Source organism: Enhydra lutris, unplaced genomic scaffold (assembly GCF_002288905.1).
Source record: "Enhydra lutris kenyoni isolate GAN:26980312 unplaced genomic scaffold, ASM228890v2 scaffoldscaffold29, whole genome shotgun sequence".
NCBI lineage: Eukaryota > Metazoa > Chordata > Mammalia > Carnivora > Mustelidae > Enhydra > Enhydra lutris.
Window position 1 is genome coordinate 1,358,172 of NW_019154113.1, and position 21,308 is coordinate 1,379,479.

Below are 21,308 nucleotides of genomic sequence, written 5' to 3' on the forward strand. Positions count from 1 at the left end.
AGGGAGCATGCCGAAGTATGGACAGGACGAGATCATATTATAATTTCAAATGAGTAGTTCTTTTCTGAGCCCTATTACATTTGAAGAGTGTAACGGCAGTTCACACTGTATAGTAATTGCCAAAATGCACAGGAGAAAACACAACTCTCACTTTAACTCAGAAGTATTTATTCCTTCAAGACTGTCCATATCTTAAAAGATAGTTCGGTATAACAGGTCTTGAAAAACAGCTATGTCATTAGTATTAATAGAAAGATATACTACAGTAAACGGCCAGCTCTTGGCTACTTTCATTTACCATAGGGAGAAAATGGGCAAATAGAGGTGGAGGAATATTAAGCTGCACAACCAGATGCTCCTTCAACATAAAGTTAAAAATACCTGCCAGGATACTTTCAAGTGATTGAGAATATAACTCTCCACTAGCCTTGGTATTTAAAGATACAACACTTATCCTCCACTGTTACTCATTTTTCTGAATATAGGTCAAGGGCCTTAAAAAGGCATTATGAGTGGAGGAAAGCAGAACCAGATATGCTTCCAGCCAAAACAGCGAGAATGCTAAGCAGCAGAGGGAGGTAAATGAAGTGACAGACTTGCATGCCGCACTTTTCAAAATACTGCAGCCATGAAGAGAGAGACAAGAGTGCTGCGGGCCTGCAAGGCACAGACCCTGCCTCCGTGTGACACCCCTACTATGTAGACGTCCCACCAAAGCTCCTGACTCCACTCTGCCCAACCCCATCCACACCAGTCTGGCATGTGGCTCACTGAAAAGAGAAGTTGTAATTCAAAGGGGAACATTTCTAGAAACCCCGTGAGTGCGGAATGCCCTACGGACCCCTTGAGGATCTCTGCAGAAGCCAGAAACCTACCAGGGGTCTTCACATTGCCTTTCTGAGATGGACGGGAAAAAGGGGGGAATGTGATTTTTAACCTCAGAGGCACAATCAGATCAAAAGGTAGTGTTTCCACATCGCACCCATTGGTGGGAACAGCAGCTCTGTCAACCAGTATTTTTTCTTCTCTCTGTCCTGAATGAATGGATTTAAGGGTAAGGGCTGGGCCATGCCGCTGCAGAGATCAGGCTAAAATAATCAGCTGGTGGGAGGCTCCAGGACTTCATGCTGAGTTAGAGAAATAAATGGAAGTCTCTGAAAGTGGTACCTCACTTGTCAGTGGCATTTAGCAGGCCAACAAGTACAGCAAAAAGGTAAACATAAACCCTAGATCTTCCATCCTTCCTCCCAGAATCTCAGGGCAAAAGAGCAAAAGAGAGAGGAGTGGGCTTTCACCTCAAGCTTGAATGGGAGAATAATTAGAGATTTGGGAAAGGGGGTCAGAGATCTTCTCAATCAGAGGAAATGGAAGGTCCACACAGAGCTACTCAAATTAAGCAGAAGCAAGACAAAAATAAACGGCAAGGCATTCATGCAAATAGGTTCCTGGAGAACAGAAAGGAAAGTGTGGCCCATCTGGAAGAAAGGCAAAAATTCCACTCAGCAAGGACAAAGAACCCAATGAACAGAAGGAAATGCTCCAAAATGGGTTATAGGAAGTTGATGAGAAATTGATTTCAATAAAACAAGAGCTAAAAGAAAAGATCGATGAATCAAATGAAAGGCAAATTGTAGCGCTTGAGAAACAAATTGAGAATCCAAAACCCACCATTTCAGAACATGTGAGAACACTGGAAACAGGCTCAGATTGATAAATCATTAAATATAGGTTTTATTAAAAAAAAGAAATATAGGTTTGATTATATTATGTAAAAGTATATAGGTAGCCACTTTAAACAGATACAAATAATAAATCTTCCATTTTAACAAAAAGAAAACCCTTATACCCAAAAGAGGGTAAAGAAAACCCAAAACACAGGATGCAAAAAATTTATATTAATACAGAAATCATTTGAGGAAAAATAATATCAGGACAAACATATCAGTTACATTTAAAGTTTAAATGAATTTCAAGATGAACCTACAACAAGGTGACTCAAAAACGCTTAAAAATAAAATCATGAGGGAGGATATATGAAGCATAAGCTCAGGGAAAGAAATCTGGGCCCCTGATTTTGAAAGCAGACAAGTGTGTATTCAAGGTAAACATTTAGAATGGAAGCAAAATATGATGTATTGTTAGATATCGTATGGTAAAAGGAAGAAAAATGAAAGAAATACAGCTAATAGAGTGTGACCCCTCTTGCTAGACTCTGACAGTTCAGTATGAAAAGGTAGAACTCCAAGATCATACTCTGGGAAGGACCCATTCTAACAGACTGATTATATTTAAAAAAAAACAAAACAGAGTAAAGCCCCTCAAAATATAGCTTAATAAATTATAAATAATAAAAATAGTACAGAATACATGGTGCTCAAAGAACAATGTAATACAATAATAAATTTTAATTTTTAAAAATGTGGAAATTTTTTAAATGCTCAAAAAAGTTCATTTCAAAGAAGATGTCAAAACAGAACTTAAAGAATATCTAGAAAATGAAGGTTAAAAAAAAAAACTACATCTCAAAATATGAATTGCTGTTAAAGCTTTGGTGAGAAGAATATTCAGACCTTAAAGTACTTATACGAGTAAGTCAGAATTAATGAAAATAGATGAACTAGCTATCTACTGAATGAATTAGAACACCAACAAAATAAACAATAAAAATAGAAAAGAAGCTACAACTCGGATGAACCTGGAGGACATTATGATAAATGAAGTAAGCCAGTCACAGAATGACAAATACCATGTGGTTGCACTTACGTAAGTTACTTAGAATAATCAAATTCATAGAGACAGACAATAGAATGGTGATTGCCAGGGTCTGGGGAGATGGGAAATGGGGTGTTAGTACAAAGTTGGGTGTAGAGTTTCAATTTTGCAAGAAGAAAAGAATTCTGGAGAGGGGTGGGGTGATGGTTGCACCACAATGTGAATGCCCTTAATGCCACTGACCTATACACTTAAAAATGGCTAAAACTGGGGGCATCTGCGTGGCTCGGTCAGTTAAACATCTGTCTTTGGCTCAGGTCATGATCCCAGAGTTTAGATTGAGTCCTTGTGTGGGGCTCCCTGCTTAGTGGGTAGCCTGCTTCTTCCTCTCCCTCTCCTTCTGCTGCTCCCCCTGCTAGTGTTCTTTCTGTGTCTGTCTCTCTCTCTCCCTGTCAAATAAATAAATAAAATCTTTAAAAAAAATTGTTAAAATCATAAATTTTATGTTGTTTATATTTTAGCACAATTATATATTTATAATAGTTTTCTAAAAAAATTAACTTCAAGACTTACTATAAAGCTACTGTAATCAAGATAGTGTGGCATTAATAAAATGATAGACAAATAGAACAGAATAAAGAACTCAGAAGAAACCCAGTGGAACAGAAGGGAGAGCCCAGTAATAGACACATATAAATACAGTCAACTGATTTTTGACAGAGGAGCAAAGGCAATTCTGTGAGAAAGGATAAATTTGGTTTTTTGTGTTTTTTTTGTTTGTTTGTTTGGTTTTGGCTTTTTGAGGGGGGAGGGGCAGAGGGAGAGGGAGAAATATACTCTTTTTTTTTTAAGATTTTTAAAATTTATTTATTTGACAGACAAAGATCACAGAGAGAGAGGAGGAAGCAGGCTCCCTGCTGAGCAGAGAGCCCGATGTGGGGCTTGATCCCAGGACCCTGGGATCATGACCTGAGCCAAAGGCAGAGGCTTTAACCCACTGAGCCACCCAGGCACCCCGAGAAAGATAATCTTAAGCCAGCTCCATACCCAGCAAGATCCCAACGCAGGGCTCTAGCTCACAAACTTGAGATCATGACCTGAGCTGAAATCAAGAATCAGATACTTAACTGACTGAGCCACCCAGGCACCCTGGAAAAAGACAGTTTTTTAAGCATATGATGCCTGAAAAACTGAACATCCATATGCAATACAATGGAGCAAACAGCTTTTTCAATAAATGGTACTGGAACAACTGGATATCCACAGAAAGAGAAGAAACGAAAGAAAAGAAAAAGTGAAAGAAAAGAAAGGAAAAGAAAAGAGGAAGGAAAGAAGAAAGGAGGGAGGGAGAGAGGGAGGGAGGGAAGAAGGAAGGAAGGAAGAGAGGAAGAAAGAAAGAAAGAAAGAAAGAAAGAAAGAAAGAAAGAAAGAAAGAAAGAAAGAAAGAAAGAAAGAAAAAGGAAGGAAGGAAGGAAGGAAGAAGGAAGGAAGGAAGGAAGGAAGGAAGGAAGATTTTACACTGTCTAAAAAATTAACTCAAAATGGATCACAGGCTTAAATGTAAAACATAGAATTATAAAACTCCTAGAAGACAATGTAGCAGAAAACCTAGATGACCTTAGATATGCAAATGAGCTTTTCAATACAATAGTAAAGGCATGATCCTTGAAAGAAATAATTGGTAGACTAGACTTCATTTAAATGCAATACTTTGTTCTGTGAAAGACAATGTTAAGAGAATGAAAAGACAAAGCATAGATTGGGAGAAAAAAATTGAAAAACACATTGGATAAAGGTCTGCTATCCAGTATATACAAAGAACTCTTAAAACTCAACAACAAGGGAAAAAAACAACTCAATTTAAAAAATAGGCCGGGACGCCTGGGTGGCTCAGTTGGTTAAGCGGCTGCCTTCGGCTCAGGTCATGATCCCAGCGTCCTGGGATCGAGTCCCACATCGGGCTCCCTGCTCAGCAGGGAGCCTGCTTCTCCCCCTGCCTCTGCCTGCCACTCTGTCTGCCTGTGCTCACTCTCTCTGACAAATAAATAAATAAAATCTTTAAAAATAATAATAATTAAAAAATAAATAAAAATAAAAAATAGGCCAAAGTCCTTAACAAATACTTCATCAAACAAGATAGACATACAGCAAATAAGTATATTGAAAGATGCTCCCCATCATACGTCACCAGGGAAAGGAAAATGCAAACAACAAAAAGGTACCACTACACACCTATTAGATGGCCAAAATCTGAAGGCTGAAAACACCAAACTCTGGAAAGAAAGGGAAGCAACAGAAACTCCCATTCACTGCTGGTGGGAAGGCAAAATGCATTCCACTTTGGAAGAGCGTTTCTTGCAAAACTAAACATATTCTCACCATATGATCCGGCAATCGCACTCCTTGGTATTTACTCAAAGAAGTGGAAACATTATTTTCAAACAGAAATCTGCACTTGGATGTTTATAGTATCTTTCTTCATAATTGCCAAAATTTGGCAGCAACCAAGATGTTCTTTGGTAAGTGAACAGATAAATAAACTATGATACATCCAGACCATGGAATAATATTCACCTGTAAAAAGAAATTAGCTATCAAGCCATGAAGAGACAGGGAGAAACTCTAAATGCATATTACTAAGCAGTCAGTCTGAAAAGGCTATATACAGTATGATTCCAACTATGTGGCATTTTGGAAAAACAAAAGCAGAATTTGAAGACAAAGATCGGTGGTGGCCAGAGGTTGGTGGAGGTAAGGGGATAAACAGGCAGAGCACAGTTTTAGGGCAGTGAATCTGTTCAAGTGTGTTACTATAATGGTGTATACATGTCTTTGTCCAAACCCATAGAATGTGTAACATCAAGAATGAACCTTAAACAATGGGCTTTGGGTGGTTATATTGTATATAATATACATTGACAATGTATATTTATCAGTTGTAACAATTGTGCCACCCTGGGTGGGGGGTGTTGGTAGTGGGGGAGGCTGTGCATGTGTGTGTGGCGGGGGGGGGTATATGGGAACTCTCTGTACTCTCTCGTTATTCTGTACCTAAAACTGCTCAAAAACGAATCTTAAATGTAAAAAAATAAAAATAAGAGTAGAGGAAAAGAGCTGAAATATTAAAAATAAAAGTAGAACTTTAAGAATTATAAAACATTTCCATAGAATTTGTTGATGGGCAGTATTTGTTAGAAGGTAAATTCATAAAAATCCAATACAGCAGAAGAGGGACTGTTAATAAGGTTTTTGGAGAGAAAAAAATTTTAGAGAATGTACAATTTTAAATGAGACATTGGAGTCAGACAGGAAAGGTTGAAGAACTGGGCTGAACTGTGGAATATCACACACTCCTAAATGGGGTGTGCTGAAGATACGGTGACAATTGACCACAAGAGTTCAAAAAGGCTGAAACTGTGGATAGTACCTTCCTCCCCTTCCCTCCCCCAGGTATAAAATATCAGGACCCCCTCCCCATATTATCATAATATCTGATATTAGAAAAATCAAACCCATATGCAAATGGAGTAAATGGATTTTAGTTAAGGAGCCATGAGCAGTGAGGTTAGTCCTGTGTGGATTGGGGAGGGTTTGGGTCAGAAAGAATGCATTAATGAGAGAACATTAAATTGTGTGAAAAAGGGCTCTTCCAGAGGCCTGTGCCTCAAGATGGCTTCTGGTTAAAGCTTTAAGTCCATCTATTCTCCAGCAAACTATGGTTGTCTCTTCAGTAGAATGGTTATTCACATGTGCCACATCTGTGATGCCTGGCCTGGTTTGACCCTCGATCTCCCTTTGCCTAGTGATACTCCTGCTGTGGCCCCGGAGGCCAGTGGGAAGGTGGCTCCTCACAGCTGTGGCTCCCCTTGCACAGTATACAAGCTGTCCCAGTACAGGTCAGGTCAGCACAATGCCAACAAGGGCTGCACCGAGTTCTCCAAACTGATGAAAATATCTAAGGGTTTGGGGTCTGAAAACACAAAAACAAAATCCTTGGTGAGCTATATCAATAAAAACAGAAGAAAGGAGAAATGAACACAATTAAAAATGAAAACCTGAGAATAAGCCACCAACACAGAGGAAATTAAGAAATCCTAAGTGCCTCTATTGTAAAAACTATGCAAATATGTTGAAAAAAGGGACTGTCATTAATTTTCTTAAACATCTGTAACTAAAGTTGACTCCAGAAGTGCTTGAGGACCTAAACTTCCCAAATGGGAGGAATTCAGACACACACCAGTGGATGCCCAGACAACCCCCAGGTGAGTTCTTTTACACTTAAGAAGATGATTCTCGGGGCTCCTGGGTGGCTCAGTGGGTTAAAGCCTCTGCCTTCAGCTCAGGTCATGATCTCAGGGTCCTGGGATCAAGCCCCGCATCGGGTTCTCTCTGCTCAGCAGGGAGCCTGCTTCCCCCTCTCTCTCTGCCTGCCTCTCTACTTGTGATCTCTCTCTGTCAAATAAATAAATAAAATCTTTAAAAAAAAAAAAAAAAAGAAGATGATTCTCAAACCAAGTAACCAGTTGCAGAATATAGAGATTTTTGCTTAATGCACAAAAGCAAGCGACAGAATGATTAATCTCAATTATCAGTACTAATAGGGAAAAATCACATGTAGGGATCATCTCAGGACTCTAACAGTGGTTTGGTCTTAAGGAATCTATTAATATAATACAACATACTATTAGAGCAAAGGGGAAAGCTTTCTGATCATCTCCATAGATACTGTGAGGCTGTGACAATAATCTAACATCTATATATTCCCCCCAGAAAGCCTGAATAGTTTGAGAACACACGGATACTTTTTTATTATGACAAGGAAAATACATGTCTTCATACAAGATGAATAGTGAGACACTGAACCATCCCATTAATGTCAGGAACAAGATAGGTATGCCACCTGAATCACTATTATTTGACACTGTTCTCAAGCGCAATTGCCTAAGGGAAAGAAATAAGGGAAATTATTGGAAAGAAGAAGGCAAAAGAAAATCTTAGAAACAATAAGAAAACATAGTTAAAGCAGTTATGGCATTAATATACAAAATCAACTATATTCTTATACATCCAGTTATCAAATAAAATGGAAGAAATATTCCATTGAAAATGGTAGCCAAACAATAAACTATCTAGAACTAGACAAGAAATTCATAGCACCTATCTGAACAAAACCATAATAATCTACCAAGTGGCATAAAATTAGATTTGAACACAAGCCTAGACTGCAGCACTCTTGAATAGGAAGACTCACATAAATTCATTGTGACCTCAATGAGGGAGACAAACCATGAGACACTCTTAACTATAAGAAACAAACTGAGGGCTGCTGGAAGGGAGGGAGGTAGGGGTGAGGTAACTGGGTGCTGGGCATTAAGAAGGGCATGTGATGTGATGAGCACTGGGTATTCTATGAAACTGGTGAATCACTGAACTCTACATCTGAAACTAATGATGTGCTATATGTTGGCTAATTGAATTTAAATAAAAAAAATGTGTGTATGAGAAAGGGAAATGGAGGAAAGAGAGTAAGAGAGAGAGAGAGAGGATGGGAAAGGCAAGAAATGGTAAGGGGATGGTTAACTTGAAAATATCGATTTGTGAATATTTAATATTAACATGAATAAAGCTTCAGAAATGAAAAGCATTCACAGAGAGACAAACCAATAAGTAGAAATAGCCCCAAAACACTTGACAGGAATTTAGTTTACAAACAAGGAGCCATTCTGAACAAAATGGGGAAAAGACTAACTGTATTACAGGGATACACTATTATATATTTTGTTGGCACAACTGACCAACCATTTGGAGAGAAAAAAAAATGCATTTTTACCTTCATTTCCTGCAGTAAATGAATTCCAGGGAGTTAGAAGATGTAAAGGTAAACAAATGAAACCATAAAAATTTAGAAGAAAATATGAGTAAATTTATTTATAATCTCAGAACGGGGAAGACCTTTTAAAACTAGAAACAAATCCCAGGATCTACCCAGGCAAATATGGATAAATTGACAACATAAAACTTTAAACTTTCTATATGCTAAGAAATAAATCAATAAATAACATCAAAAGACAAAAATAAACAAATAAAAATATTTTCTAAACATATAAGAATATTTTCAAGATATAAGACAAGAAAGTTCCAAAGTACACAGGCAAATTAATTAAGAAAGAGCCAAATAACCCCAAATTATGTAAAGGACATAAATTACAAAAATTGAAATTTCTAAAACATATCTGAAAGATACTCAACTTTAGTCATAATAAAATGAACTAAATCAGAATAACATTGCAATATAATTTTTCACCAGATTGGAAAATATATATATATTAAGTTTGATAATACCCAGCACTGAGAAAGTTGAGAAACTAGCCTTTTCATTATATTCTTGGTAGGTATATCCATTGATTGTTATTTGGAGGGTAATCTATCAATATCTACCGAATGGTAAATGCACAGAGCCTTGAATCCAGCAATTCCATTTCCCACTTACACCATTCCCATTTATACCAAGATATGGTCACAAATGCATGCTAAGATATAAATCAAGGATGTTCATTACAGATTTGTATATAAAAATTAAAAAAACCCTGGAAATTACATGTTCACTAATAGACTAACCAAAAAAAAATTTAAAAAAAGTCCATCGAGACAATGGAATGCTAAGCAGCTATTAAGAAGAATGAGGTAGATCTTTTTATGTTGCTATGAAAGGATAAAACACTAATCACAGAAAGCAAAGTGCAGAGTGCTGTGCATAGCAGGAGGGGATAGCAAAGGAGTCTCTCTGAGCCGCCTTACACCCCCTCCCGGCCTCCCTCCCTTTCTTTTTCTTCCTTTCCGGAAATGCCCCCCAGTCCTCAGAAGCTCATTCACCGGTGGTCCCTGTAACTATTTATGCTTTTCTTACTACATGTGAATCTTTTCCTTATTATCACTTTCTAAAATGGCAGAGTACTGGTCGAGGGGTTAACATATAAACTACTTTTGTTTGCTTTTTTAATGTTTTTCTGTATAAAATACAAAATCAAAGTTAGTTTTTTTTTTTCCAAGCAAAAGTGTTACAGAAGTTTTCAGGTAGCAATAAGAAATGAAGCATTCTCTTATATATCAAAACATTTCTACTTGTGTCTACAATAGGGGAAAAAACAAAAAAAGAAAGAAAAGATTGTGCGTTGTTCATCCATCCCATGTAGAACGGCTGAACTCTGAGGACAGCCCTGCTCCAAACGGCGTGACGTTGGCTAGAATGCCCTTACTTATCAACCTGCTTATCCCCTCTGCAGCTGCACACTCAGCACTCACGCACACCCACACTCGGAGCATGCCTGAGCCTCCATTCTCCTCAGTGCAAACAAATCCATGTGCATTACCCAGAAATGAGTGAAATAAATGGCCGGAGAAAGGTATGCAATTTCTTTCTCTCTGAAAACATAATCTTCCCTCATAATACACCCATCTCAGGGGTTAGAAGCAAATTAAAGATCTCCAGGAGCTCAAAGCCTTCTGCGGTTTTGAGCTCTGATCTGTTCCTAGATGAAACAACAGAGCAGGAGAGATTTTGCTGTGTCTCCTTCTGATTGCATTAAAAATAAGGAAACTGGGAAGAGTCAAAGTGACCACTGTCAGCTAGATAATGTAACTGGAGAATTCTGTCACCACACAGGTTTAAAATGAAAGATTCCTTTGCTTTCAAAATGCTTATCTCCAGTGAATCTACCTTTTCAAGCTACCTTTCTGGGCTAATGTTGGAGCTGTTGAGCTGTGGGAAAGCAGATCCCTAAAAGCCAAAGACTGGAGTTACTGGTCCGGGAAAGCTGCTGCCCACATCATCCCCTTCCCAGTTCCTGCCATACAAGGAACCAGAAGAGGTCCCAGATCCTGCTCCTTGGCCTTGACACATAAGGAAAGGCATAGCATACTTTCACTTTATATTGTGCATTTGTACAGACCCACAAGTTTCTAAGACTAATCAACTCAAGTACACGAGAAACATCTAATGCATTATTAAACATACACACACACACACACACACACACACACAGCTGGCTTAATTTAACTTTAGCTATTACATTGGGCTTACAATTTTTAACAGAATTCTATTTGCCCTTTGGGTTTTTCAGAATAGAGCAAACTCAGCTCCCCAGTGTCTGAGGGCAGCACAGGAAGTTTGGGAGTCTCCTGGTATCTACAGACATCCCCCTGCCTGGGCCAGGTGTGGTCCTAGTTCAGAATCAACATACATCTATGTCCCTCCTGATTCCCACCACAGGGTAGCTTGGCAGAAAATCAGACTGGTAAAAGCATAATTTAAAAGACCAACTATGCCTCTCTCTCTCTCTAATAAAATGCAAGAGCAGTGTAAAATTGTCTCTCTCTACCATCTATGGCAGATAAAAATAAAATCTGAATCACAGAAAAACGAGCAGTTAGGTTTTTACTTTTAGTTTTGTGTCCTTTTACCAATTATCTGAATGGATCTAGTGAGGGTGGTTTATTACTATTATTGTTACTTTCCATCGAGGTTTGTAAACAGGCAAAAGCTTATGCTGAATTTTCACATAGGCCTTCTGGCAAGTGACATGCAGGCATGCAAAACCAACTGTACAGGCCTCCCCTGGCGGTCTCGAGCCACCCTGACCTCTCTGAAGGGCTCACCAGGCATTGGGGAATGGGCAAAAACAGCTTTCAGTGGTCCTGGTGACCCTAAGGATGTTCCAAGAATATGAAGTAGCCCATCTGAGAGGGTTCAACAAAACGTGCTGAGATTCTATTATTCAAAGTAACAAGGAAACTATAACGGATATGACTGGCAGCGAGCGCTCCGGGTACATCAGCATCCTCACGTCTAGTGTAGCACCCCGAATTCTCCCCAAGCCAAAGGCATCGCCTGTCGGTGCGTTTCCCACATGTTGGGGACCAAGACAGGGTTAAGCGAAGTCTTTCGACACAGCCTCGACGAAGTTTGGGGCTGACATCAGGATGCCGATGGTGCAGATGATGGTGAAGACAGAGAAGGCCATGAGACACAGGCGGTCCACCACGCACGCCGCGAATTTCCACTCACTGCAGATGGCCTCGCTCTCGTCCTGGCAGCGGAAGCGGTTGGCGATGTAGCGGACCTCCTCCAGGATCTTAGCCAGCTCCGGGTCCCCCTCGGAGGACTGCCCACCATGCAGGAGGTGCTCGTCGTGCGTGGGGGAGCAGGCCATGCGACCACACACGACGCCCGAGTCGGGGGTGGGGGCACAATGCACCCCATCCAGACCGCGGAAGCCGATGTAGAGCAGGTTGCCGTTGGTGGTGGGCGGTCCAGCCACCGCACTCATCTCCACGCTGGCCAGGCTGCAGCGACGCTGACGCGGCTTGTGCTGGCAAGCCGGCCTCACCTTGTCCTCCCCCGGCCTCTTCATGCGCAGGAACCATGCGCACCAGTTCAGAAGGATAACTCTGGTCTGGGGAGACAACAGGGAAGTTAGAAGCGAGCATCAGCAGGTCCTGATCGCAGCCCTACTTGTGGGGGGAAGGGGTTCCTGGGGGAGCCAGGCTCCCACTTCTTCCCTGAGTTTACACAGGCAAGCAGTGCCAACATGTTGCAATGGTTGGGTCAAATGTGAGCCTAGAATAAACCAATCCAGAAAGTCACCCTGGGAATGAGCGGAATTCTCAGTGGCAGACACACTGCAGTCTTGGGGCAGACAGGCATACGGGAGGAGAGAGCTGTCTTGGAAAAAGAGCCCTGCCTGAGTTGTGTGAACAAAATAAGTCACCTTCCCTCTCCAATCTTCCCCCATCTGTCACCAGCGACCATCATACCCAGCTGCCTGTGGGGCACCCCAGTGCCAGGGCAGACTTGCAGGGGCACACCGCTGGAGATTTAAAAATTTTCAAGGGCAACCCCGTGACGCCTATCAGATGCTGCATGAACCCCTAGCTTGAAATAGTTCCTACTGGAACACGGGGTCCCTTGTAAGGATGGCATATCATTGCAAAGCAGGTTTTTGTCCTGATGAAAAGCAAGTGCCAAGAAAGTCAACATGGAACAAAAAATGGGGGCACTGTGCTCCTAAGATTTGAAGGGGTGTGCCATGCCAACAGGTGCCTGGGGGTCAGGACATAAATACTTATTACGTTATTTTGACCACCTTAATAAAGAGAGCCATTAGGTGGGGTTTTTTTTGTTTGTTTTTGTTTTTGCCCTAGGGCCTGTGAAAAAAATCCCTGAGACACTAAAAGAGCTGTGAACCAGGAAAGTTTAGGGACCTCTAACCTAATTCATTAGGCTGCAATGAAGACAGTCAGATGATGTGCAGGAAAGTACTTGGAAAAGTCGAAAGCAGGGGTTGGCAGACTTTAAGGGGCCACATAATAACCTCCATAAGGTCTCTGTTGTAAGTACTCAGCTATTAATAAAGTATAGAAATAGTCATAGAAAGCATGTAAAAAAATAAACATGGCTTTTTCCTAATAACATTTTATTTGCAAAAGCAGCTGGTGGGCCAGATTTGACCACTGGAGCCACAGTTGGCTGACCTCCGGTTTAACGTGTTTTATCAACATATACTGCCTACATGCATAGAAGGTGCTGGAGAGAAATCACTGAGATTTCTGGTTTTTCCCTCTAATGAAAAGAAGGAGCCATGCAAAGCCTCAATTCAGGTTAAAAAATTTCTTGGAAACTTACTGAGACAAGTGTGGGAAGAGTGGGCCCTTTCCCTGAAGTTATCCAGATCCCGATTTTAATTTTGGTTTAGGATTGTGTCACCACAATCAGCAACATAACAGGTATGTTTCCCGTCTGTAAGTACAGGCAGTAAGTTGGGAAGTTAATGCCTGTAGCACTTTAATGGCCTCTTCTCAGAGATAACTGCAGTAGACCTGTCTGGAGACAGGCAATGAAAAGAACAACAAGGCATACGTGCAGGTTCACTCCAGCTGTAAAGAGAACCCTTTGCTCAGGGCAGAGGCACTCTGCATATCCCGCCCACACCTTATGGACAAATCTCCAGAGCCTGGAAAAGCCTGTCTGCATACCCTGGAGGGTTTTCCATGACCAGTAAGGAGCAGGGACATATGGCCCCCCATGAATCTGCAGGTCAGTCCGGCCCTCCACAGGAGGCTGATAAGACATGCCAGTTCAGTTGGTCCTCTCAGGGCCTCTGTGAAGTGAGTATAATTTCTCCACCCATTTTACAGATAAAGAAACTGAGGCTCCAAAGAGGCTAATAAATTGGCTTAAGGTCACACAGTAAGCAAGTCATCTATGCATTTAGGCTTTCACGGCTCATCTGTGAGAGGGTCTATGAAATCTTTTTCAACACTCCTGTGATTTTAGCCCAACCCCCACTTCAAGGGAATGCATTGGGCAGCAAGTGCGTCCAAGCCCAGAGACAGCTATACAGATGGAGTGTGTGTGTGTGTGTGTGTGTGTGTGTGTGTGTGTGTGGCGGGGGGCAGGGGAGTCTGTGCCTACCCTGGAGCACATCTCAAGCTAATGTGGTCCACACTACCAAGTCTGTTCTGAGTTCCATGGCCTAAATCATTCATTAGCTTTCAAAGCTAAAGCATCTCCAAAGATGCAATTATCCTCTTGACACTTATCAAACTGTGCTCATGACCTCTTCTGTTGGGTTATGGTTTTGTGTCTGGCTGTGTAAATGTCACATAATGCCACGGCACCGGCAATATCTTCTTCATAGCAACACGTCATAATAAAAGTTCCTTGAAGGCTATTTATTTTTCAAATACACCCAGAAAGAAAGAAAAATGCAGGAGCCTATATAAATTGAAAGTGAGAGATCCAAGCTTCATATTTCATTTGCAGCCATTGGTTTTAACACCCTCCCGTGCTGAGAGGTGAATAATTAGCATAGACTCTTAATTAGGATTTTTTTTTTTCCTGGGCAGTAAAGTACTATCAGGTCTTTAAAAATGGTTTTGTGTCTTAAACATAAGGAATAATAATATGCGTTTTTAGTTTTACATTGGCATAAATAAACACTTGAAGGATAATGGGGAAATTGCTTAAAATGGCTATCAGTATTGGTGGTGGAAGCACAGTGAGGGGTGGGAATGAGAGCAGGATTTCCTTCCGTATGATTTTACTTTCACTTTGACTTTTGAAACATGTGAATGTATTACCTTTTTCAAATGGAAGGAGGGTAGCCAGAAAGTGTGTCAGGGTTGTAAAAGTCAGATGAAAATGTAGTGAATGTGTGCAAATGTGTCCCGTTTTTTAATGGGGGGACCTTCTCAAAACAAGCCCACGGACTGCAGTGATGTGACATGTGTGGGAGACAGCACCATTTCTGGGGGCTCATTCCAGTGCTGATGCAATGAGCTATGAGAGCAAGTTGTTATTAAGTGTATGAAATTGCTGTGGAAAAGAACCTAAGAGGAGAGAGTAATTCGGTAAAGTAAAAAAAAGAAAAAAGAAAAATTTTAAATTGGTCTTTCCTAAGTTCACTTTGGGTAACTGTAAATTATTGCACAATCAATAGTTTTAGAAGGCCTGGGAATGCTTTCTTCCCAGAGGTTCACAAAATGCCCCTTACGTCTTGCACCTGCATTTAGCATGTGTGTGGGGGGGGGGTTCTTAGAGTCCCTTCCGAACTTGGATGCAAGGTTACAGATCTCCAAAGAAAACAGCCTTGTTCTGACATGAGAGGGCTCCTTTAGCACCTGCTGTGCCTAGGCCATGCTCTCTGGACAAGAACACTGGAAGGTCTGCAGGGCCCAAGTAAGGATCAATTCCGCCCCTGGCCCTGGGTGTCGTCACACTGTGCTGAGGTGAGGAAAGCCCAGGCCATACTTGGCCCTAATCAAGGTTTCCTGAATGTCAGGTGAGGACGGGCGTTGAGCTTCAGATCCCAGACTCCCAAGGGCACAGCTTGGTAAGCATCTGCCTACATCCCAGTGCCCAGTGCTGAGCAGGAGCAGGGAAGGTATGGCATGACCCAGGGCTGACATAACAGGCTGTTATATTCAATCATTTATCTTTTTCCCTTTTGCTTTTATCCTAGCCCCCCTCCCCACTGGTGACCACTAACCTTTATTAGATAGGCCTGTGGTGCGGTGGCATCCTCCAGGCACTGACTACATGTGTTAATACAGGGCTCACTCTCTCTCACCCTGCTGGTCTTCATTCTGTTTGGAAGATCCAACCACACAGCTGGGTGCTTATCTCCTCTGCTGCTTCCAACCACTGTCCTGTTCGCCACAGCGTACGTGCGAAACATTTTAAGAAACACACTGGTAGCCAAACGTAGAGAGCGGCCAGTGTGTGGGCCCCGTTCTGGAATGTCAGATTGCAAGAACAGTGCCATGGGCCCCTAAGAGCATGCTCACCGTAATAGTCCAGAGGTAATACAATAGTGCGGACCGGTGAGGTCCTATGGGATACATGGCTCTGTGTTGAGGGCTGCTAGCTGTCTGTGGGGTTTTTAAAACAGATAATTCATCTGTGGAGTCACCCGCGCTGAGGGCCCCTGACTCCCTGTGGTGAAGAGCAGAAGGGACGCACCCACTTGGGCATCTTGCCACCGTCAGGGTCGTGGTGGTGGTACTGCAGCACGATCACCGTCACGACCACAGAGAGGCCCACGATGATCATGGTGCTGGCAAAGTACTGGGCTGCAAAGACAAGAGATGCAGGGTGAGTCCCGGGCCCTCCACGGCACAGGCATCATGGCATGGCAGGCAGAACCAGATGGCGGTCTCTGACTGCCTGGGACCATATGGCAGAGCTCGGAGCAGGGCAGGACTGTCTACAGGCCTGCAGAACCCCTGCCCACACACCTGGCAGGCAGAGGCCAGCCTGGAGCACGGGGACCAGCTTTCCCATCCGTGCCAGCTGCTTGGCTTGGCTGACCGCACTTTTGTGAGCTCCGCCAGCCTCCTCCTCCAGTGAGGGTTAACAGTGCCTCACAGGACACTGATAAGGTTGTTCCTAGGAGAAAGGCTGTGGACTGTGATGGGAACTGAGAATACCAGGGTAGTGAAATTCTGGTCCCCATCGTGATAACTGTAGGCCAGGGACATGCTGGAGGCAGGGACGTAATAAGAGCAAACCTGAGCATCACTGGCGGGGTACCTAGAATTAGTGTGGGAAATGAGCCTGGTCCCAATTAATGAGAGATAGGAAGAGGTGCCAGGTGTCTGAAGAAGACGTGAAAGACAGTGACTTCCCTGGCTGAAAATGCCAGCTTCAGCTTCAGTGGGCAAGGATGCATTTCTCCTACTTGGTCCACATGAGAAGCATGGCACATCCTAAACAGCTCTCCACTAACCCACTGCCTCCATCCATGAGTTCAGACATCTATGAGCTTAGACAGGCTACTGAGCCTGTCTGGGCCTCAGATTCTTCAGCAATATGACAGGGATGGCAATGCCTTCTTTTGTGGGGCTGGTGCAGGAATTAGCAATTATATGAGCTGAGGATCTAGAAGAAAGCCTGGCGAAGAGAAGACATTCCTTGATTGGCAACTCTCATTACTAAACCTTTGGTGTGGCTTTCAGCTCAAGGGGGTTGAGCTCGAAGCAGAGGACATCCTGGTGCAGAGGCTAAGTGCATGGCCACACACTCAGTGAAGAATGCCTCCTTTTCTCTGGGCAGGAAGGAACTCACTGCCCCACTGTGGAAATGAAGAGGTACATGTGAGAAGCTGTGAGAGAAGGATATCTGAGACTTCAAGTTAGCACCAGGTGTTTCAAGTTAGACCAGGGATCTCCAAGAAAAAGAAGAAGGTAGAACAAAACTGTGACTTCTGTGGGCTGAGTTTATATGTTGAAGCTCTAGCCCCTGGTATCTCAGAATATGACTGTATTTGAAGACAGGGCCTTTAAAAAGGGGATTAAGTTAAAATGGGGTCCTTAGAGTGGGGCCTGATCCTATCTGACTAGTGTACTTATAAGAGGGGAACTTTGCACACACAAAGGGGTACCAGGAAAGCACCCAGATAGGAAAGACCATGTGAGGGCACAGCAAGAGGGTGGTCATCCACAAGTCAAGCAGAGAGGCCTCACTTAGAGATTAAACCTGCTGGCACCTTGGTCTTGACTTCCAACCTCCAGATTTATAAGCAAATACATTTCTGTGTGTTGACACCCGGTCTGTGGAATTTTACTGTAGCAAACCTAGCCAACCAAGACAATGACCTGAGGAGACATGTGGGGTCAAAGGATCCCCGCAGCTGAAATCCCATCTTTCTAGACATGGGCTATGCACCAACCATGCCTTTTGCTCATCGGTTCATCGGTCAAGGCAGGGATGCCCACTACCCCACAGAGCCTGCTTTCTGTTTGAAGTCTCTAGTGAAAGCATTGTGTTGGAAGGTAGGAAGAGTGGGCTGAAGCATGGTTTCTTGACCTCCGGATGGTAGTGAGAGAACTAGGAACACCCACAAAGGCTTTTCATAGCAATACTGTCTCTCTCTGGTCAAAATTATCACACATTAGGGGAACAAAGGAGAGACTTGCCTTTGTAGTTTGTGAAGCCTGGGACTATCTGTGTAAGAGAAATAGGCTCCCTTAGACCTACCCTCCCTTGTTAACAACACAGGGTGGCCCTCAGGTGGCCTGGGGCAACAGGAATAATCATAGACTCCATTTGTCTTTCTGAACTCCATCACCCAACTGGAGGAGTGATGCTCATATTAAACCTAATATCCCCTATGAGGCTGTTTGCTTCCCATTCTCAAAACTGGCTTGGAGGTTTTGTTCCCTGACCAGGAACAGAGCCCTGGCTATAGTGGCAAAAGTAGCAGATCCTGACCACTGGACCGCTGAGCACCCCTCTGCATGTTCCTACTTATTCCAATCCAGGGAGGTACATAGCCACGGGCAATGCTATCTCCTGTTTCTGTCATCCTGTCCTGGGCTGAAGGTCATGCTTTATATCTGTCTTGTCCAAAACATATTTATCCTGTTTACATTTCCTCACAAGCTTTAACTTTATCCAGAGACACTGAGGTATCTCAGAGTTAAAACGTGAGCTCCTCCAATTTTGACAAAGGATTTGTGGAAGAACAATGACTCAAAGATAAAGTAACAAATCTCTAATGGTAAAATCTCTGGCTGCATAAGTGTGAGGGGGAGAACAATGGGAGGGTACATTTCTGTACCTTCAAGCCAAACCATGAAGCTCAACTCCCCACACTGCCTTACATGTACCCAGGTAAGCAGAGTCTATAGGTCACTCAAACAGTTATAGAAAGTCACTCCTCCTGGGACCATGTGGCTCTCCAGGACCCTCACTAAGCCCACGTCTTCAAAAGAGACCTAACATTTACTTACCTATCAAGGGCACCGAGTCAGATGTCGCAGGCATGATCTCAGCTACCAGCAACATGAAGACAGTAAGAGAGAGTAAAACTGTTATCCCTGAAACATAAACACAGCAGTGCCTGAGACAGAAGAGACGATAACGCCTCAAGTCCATTAACTGTGCCTAATCTGAGATTCAAAGGAGGGAGGTGTGGGGGAGGGGCCAGTGATGTCCTAAAAGTGAATGCAGGGTTCTTTCTCTGTCTGTAAGGGTATGGCCATTTTTCTGGGGGCTGTTCACATCAATTATCAGATCGAGCTAAGTTTAGGAGCCAGAACTTTAGAACAAGGATACAAAATGAATTACTGAACTCAACATAAGTATCTCTCATTTTCTTAATTACATTAGAATTGAGAGGTAGTTACATATAGTAGGAAAACAAAAATAAAACAAAACAAAACAAAACAAAAAAGCCACGCAATCTTAAGACCTCACTTTTGGTCTTGACTTTGCTATTTACTACCTGTGTAACTATGGATAAGTCACTTTAATGTGCCTGAGCCTTGCAGTCAGAAGATAAGGGTTTGAGGGTGATTTCTACATGTACTACATATGACCTTTAATAACTCTTTAAGATGTTGAGAAATTCATTTCACCATTCTAAGTCTTAGTTTTCTTATCTTTCTATTGGATGATCAGAAGGAATTACCCTGTGTACAGCAATATAGAGATGCAAACTGATCGTGAACTAACTAAAGTGTTGCTTCTCCATAACAAATGCTAGCCAGTTGCTCCCCAACAAACAGGATGCGGTAGCAGAAGAGGAGAAAGTAAAGCCCCTCAGGACAGAACCCAGTAGTCTCTTCTTATGCAGTCCCATCTTCTGTGGAGGACCCTACAGATTCTCAGGAGGGCACTGGGCATCTAGCATGAAGCTAAATCAGGAGGCTGTGGTGTTGGGGAGATGCCCTGGGCTGGGAGGTCAGTGTGTGACCCCACATCTCTGCCCCCATAGCCATGACATGTCCTGCATCGTCCACCGGGATCCCTAGAGAGCTGACCTCAAGGCAAGGGCCTCCCATCCTGTCTCAGACTCCCACCCAAGATCAGGACACTTACCCAGGGAAATTTTCTCCCCTGAATCTGCAGGAAGCAGGAAGACGAGGAGGGCCAGTGCGGAGATGAGTACACAGGGGATGAGTAGGTTGAGGCCATAGTAGAGGGTCCTGCGGCGAATGGTCACTGTGAAGGTAACGTCTGGGTAGGGCTCTTTGCAGCACTCATAGAACTTCTCGCTCCGCTTGCCTGGGATTCCTCCATGAACAAAAGGGGAAAGGAACGATGTCTGAAGAAAATTACCCTGCTTGTTTATTTTAATAGGCATAACACACAAATGACCATGGAGTTTGTTAGGTGCTTAAAAAAAAATTTAAAAAAAAATAATAAAACTGGGTAATCAGTGTTTGAATAAACTCTTTCTGGTGTATTTGAGTTGTTCAGGAGTATCTTAGTGATATTGGAGCAAACCAGGAGAATTGTTTTTAATGGATTGAACTAGATGAGGTACAGAGTAAATGTTTGTGTCCCCCTCAATATTCCTATGTTGAAATGTTAACCCCCACAGTGATGACATTTGGAGATGGGGCCTTTGGGAGGGGCACGCCTAAGTCATGAGAGCAGAGCTCTCATGAATGGGATTATTGCCCTTATAGAAGAGGCCCAGAGAACTCCCTAATCTCTTCAGATGTGTAAGAACATAGCCAGAAGACAGCCATCTATGAACCAGGAAGCAGGCCCTCAGCAGACACTGGATATGCCTTGATCTTGGACTTGATCTTGGATTTCCCAGCCTCCAGAACTGTGATAAACAAATTCCTGCTGTTTATAAGCCACCTAATCGATGGTATTTTGTTTTAGCAGCCTGAATGGACTAAGACACCATGATTATAAATAATACATTATGAGCTTTACACCATTATAAATGTAATTACTATTTTTTTCTATTAAAAATCATCAAATATAGGTTTTTGTGAACTGCAATTTGCTATCCAACCTGATTTTAGGAATGGAGCAGATTCTAATAATATAGTCATACCTAAACTAACGCTGACTTCTTTAAATGGCTGCACGTTTCTCATGGAAAGCTCTGAATTTTCTAATTGTTTTTTGTTTCTTATTGTATAGCTCTCAGTAAATTAAGAGATTGCCGCAGGGTTCAATAAATGCTTACACTGAAAAGCAGAGTGGAAAATCCCAGACTTTTAAAGCCAGCCCAGGAATAAAAAGTAGCTTTCAGGGGGGGGGAGGTAGGGAGAGGGTGGTTGGGTTATGGACA

At 42.5% G+C, this 21,308-nt stretch overlaps 1 protein-coding gene across 1 annotated transcript in view; it reads right to left on the reverse strand.

Annotated features, from left to right (window-relative positions):
- Positions 1-10,956: 10,956 nt before the first annotated feature.
- The window catches only part of LOC111152691 (cholinergic receptor nicotinic alpha 7 subunit), a 110,753-nt gene continuing 100,401 nt past the window's right edge, over positions 10,957-21,308 (reverse strand). Inside the window, 4 exon segments of the mRNA XM_022511263.1 lie at positions 10,957-12,164; positions 16,232-16,341; positions 19,003-19,089; positions 20,093-20,287. Coding sequence (XP_022366971.1) covers positions 11,640-12,164; positions 16,232-16,341; positions 19,003-19,089; positions 20,093-20,287 — 917 coding nt within the window. The 3' untranslated portion in view covers positions 10,957-11,639.